Source organism: Triticum aestivum, chromosome 4A (genome assembly GCF_018294505.1).
Source record: "Triticum aestivum cultivar Chinese Spring chromosome 4A, IWGSC CS RefSeq v2.1, whole genome shotgun sequence".
NCBI lineage: Eukaryota > Viridiplantae > Streptophyta > Magnoliopsida > Poales > Poaceae > Triticum > Triticum aestivum.
The window spans coordinates 85,629,706-85,632,239 of NC_057803.1; the positions used below are offsets into that span (position 1 = coordinate 85,629,706).

Genomic DNA, 2,534 nt, shown 5'->3' on the forward strand with positions numbered 1-2,534 from the left:
CTTGTCAACCCACCTGCGCTGCCGGTGTCGCAGCTAGCCACATCATCTCGGCTTGGTGATCCGCGTCTCACTCCCATAATCGACTGACCCACCGTCAGAAAAATAACAAACACGTTAGTCTTAGAAATACAAATAATTTACGCCCATTCACCCCGGCGTCAATTTTTATTGGCAGATACTCCGTCCCAAAAAGGTTATTTTAGATTTGTCTACGTACGGTTGTATCTAGAGACGTTTTAGTGTAAGATACGTCCGTTCTTAGATAACAAGCTTTTTTGGACGTAGGTAATACAGTACTCATTCCGTTGGGTCCGTTTTACTACTGCTTGCCCATTCCGTTGATCTCCCGCTTCATTCTACGCCCCGCAAGTCTCGGCGACGCCTTTATAACCCCAACCCGTCATCACACACAGACTCCAAACAATTCCTCCCTTCCTTTGCCCCCCCTCTCTCGCTCTCGCTCCCATGGAAGCACCGCACATTCATCCGCCAATGGACGTCCATGAGCCCGCCCCGCCGTCCCCGCTCTTCTCTGACATTTCCCCACACTTCCCACTGTCCATTGCGGACGCCGGCGCCGGCGCGCTGGACCTCTCCTTCACCTCCACCGCCTCCGCATCCACCTCCTCCTTCACCACCGCCACCACCTTCAGCGCGCGGAGCTCGCTCTCCCTGCCGTCCTTCTCCTCCTCCACCTCGCTCTCGCCGCGCCCGCACTCGTCGTCCACCTCCCAGCACTGGACGCACCTCGCAGCCGCCCGCGCCGCCACACCGGACGGCGTACTCCGCCTTGCCCACCTCCACCTCGTCCGCGAGCTCGGCCAGGGACACCTCGCGCGGGTCTTCCTCTGCCGCCTCAAGTCCTCCCCGCCGGCCTCGCCGCTCTTCGCGCTCAAGGTCGTCGACCTCCGAGACGACGATCCCTCCCGTGTCTGCCACGTTCTCGCCGAGTCTCGCGTCCTCTCGTCGCTCGACCACCCATTCGTGCCCACCCTCTACGCGCGCCTCGACGCCGGACGCTACGCCTGCTTCCTCATGGACTACTGCTCCGGGGGCGACCTGCACTCGGTGCTCCGCCGCCGCCCCGGAGGCCGCCTGCCCGTCGCAGCGGCCAGGTTCTACGCCGCCGAGGTGCTGCTCGCTCTGGAGTACCTGCACGTGCTCGGCTTCGTGTACCGCGACCTCAAGCCGGAGAACGTGCTGCTCCGAGGAGACGGGCACGTGGTGCTCTCCGACTTCGACCTCGCGCTCCCGGCGTCCGTGGAGCCCGCCGTCCGCCGGCGCCAGGTGCGGCAGCAGAGCCAGCGCCGCAAGAGGAGCCTCCTGCCGTCGTGCTTCTCTTCCAACCGCGGCAGCGACGAGGACGACGTGGACGCGAAGGAGCGGTTCGAGTTCGTGGCCGAGCCGACGGCCGCCAACTCCAAGGACTGCGTGGGCACGCACGAGTACCTGGCGCCGGAGCTGGTGAGCGGGAACGGGCACGGCAACGGCGTGGACTGGTGGGCCTTCGGGGTGTTCCTGTACGAGCTGGTGTACGGGCGCACGCCGTTCAAGGGCCCCGCCAAGGACGTGACGCTCAAGAACATCCTGTCGAAGCAGGTGACGTACCCGAAGCTGGACGGCGAGGCCGAGGCGGCCGCGCAGCTCAAGGACCTCGTCGGCAGGCTGCTGGAGAGGGACCCGCGGCGGCGCATGGGGTCCGCGCGCGGGGCGGCCGAGATCAAGCGGCACCCGTTCTTCGCGGGCGTGGACTGGGCGCTGATACGGTGCGTGACGCCGCCGGTGGTGCCGGAGGCCGACGCCGCCGCCGCCGCGTCCCCCGCCTCCGCCGCTAGGCAGGCGAAGCTCGGGAGCTGGAACAGCCTGGGCGGCAGCAGCTTCAAGAAGAGCAGTAGCTTCAAGAAGAGCAGCAGCTTCGGGAGGAGGTCGAGCTACGAGGAGCGGCAGGGGGTTTTCCGCAAGCTGATGAGCTGGAACCATGAGAGCCGATCCAAGAAGACCAAGACGAGCAGAATGAAGCCATGAATCTGTTCCAGTTCCTGTGTTTTTTGCTGCGTGCGTTCGTTTTAATCTGGTAAATTAGGGTTCGTGGCGTGTATAGAGTATAGAAGTGGAAGGGATCGCGATCGATCGGCGAGGCTGTGAGGAGCAGGAGGAGAGGAGCTTTGTAGCTTGTACAAAGATCGAGGCGATGTGTGTCACTGCGTTGACATGGTTTGATCCGTGCCCGTATATGGAGAAACTTCATCCCTTGTTCACTGAGAACCTCTTTGTTTTCTCATAACGGTACTACTACTAGTACTCCCTCCGTCCGAAAATATTGTTATCAAAATGGATAAAAAAAATGTATTTAGAACTAAAATACATCTAGATACATCCCCTTTTATTTATTTTGATGACAAGTATTTCCGATCGAAGGGAGTAGTACTTTAGCGGTAGTACTTATATTACAGTGGGTTCATCTCTGACAGATTGACCGGTTGCCGTCGCAAGTTAAATGTCAGCAGTCCAGGTCCGGGTATCACGTCTTTGAC

The 2,534-nt window shown here is 60.3% G+C and overlaps 1 protein-coding gene across 1 annotated transcript; it reads left to right on the forward strand.

Moving 5' to 3' along the window:
• Positions 1 to 424: 424 nt before the first annotated feature.
• Positions 425 to 2,265, forward strand: LOC123085304 (serine/threonine-protein kinase WAG1-like). The gene has a single exon (XM_044506926.1). It carries the CDS (start codon positions 466 to 468, stop codon positions 2,023 to 2,025), a length of 1,560 nt encoding a protein of 519 aa, XP_044362861.1. The 5' UTR covers positions 425 to 465; the 3' UTR covers positions 2,026 to 2,265.
• Positions 2,266 to 2,534: the final 269 nt, after the last annotated feature.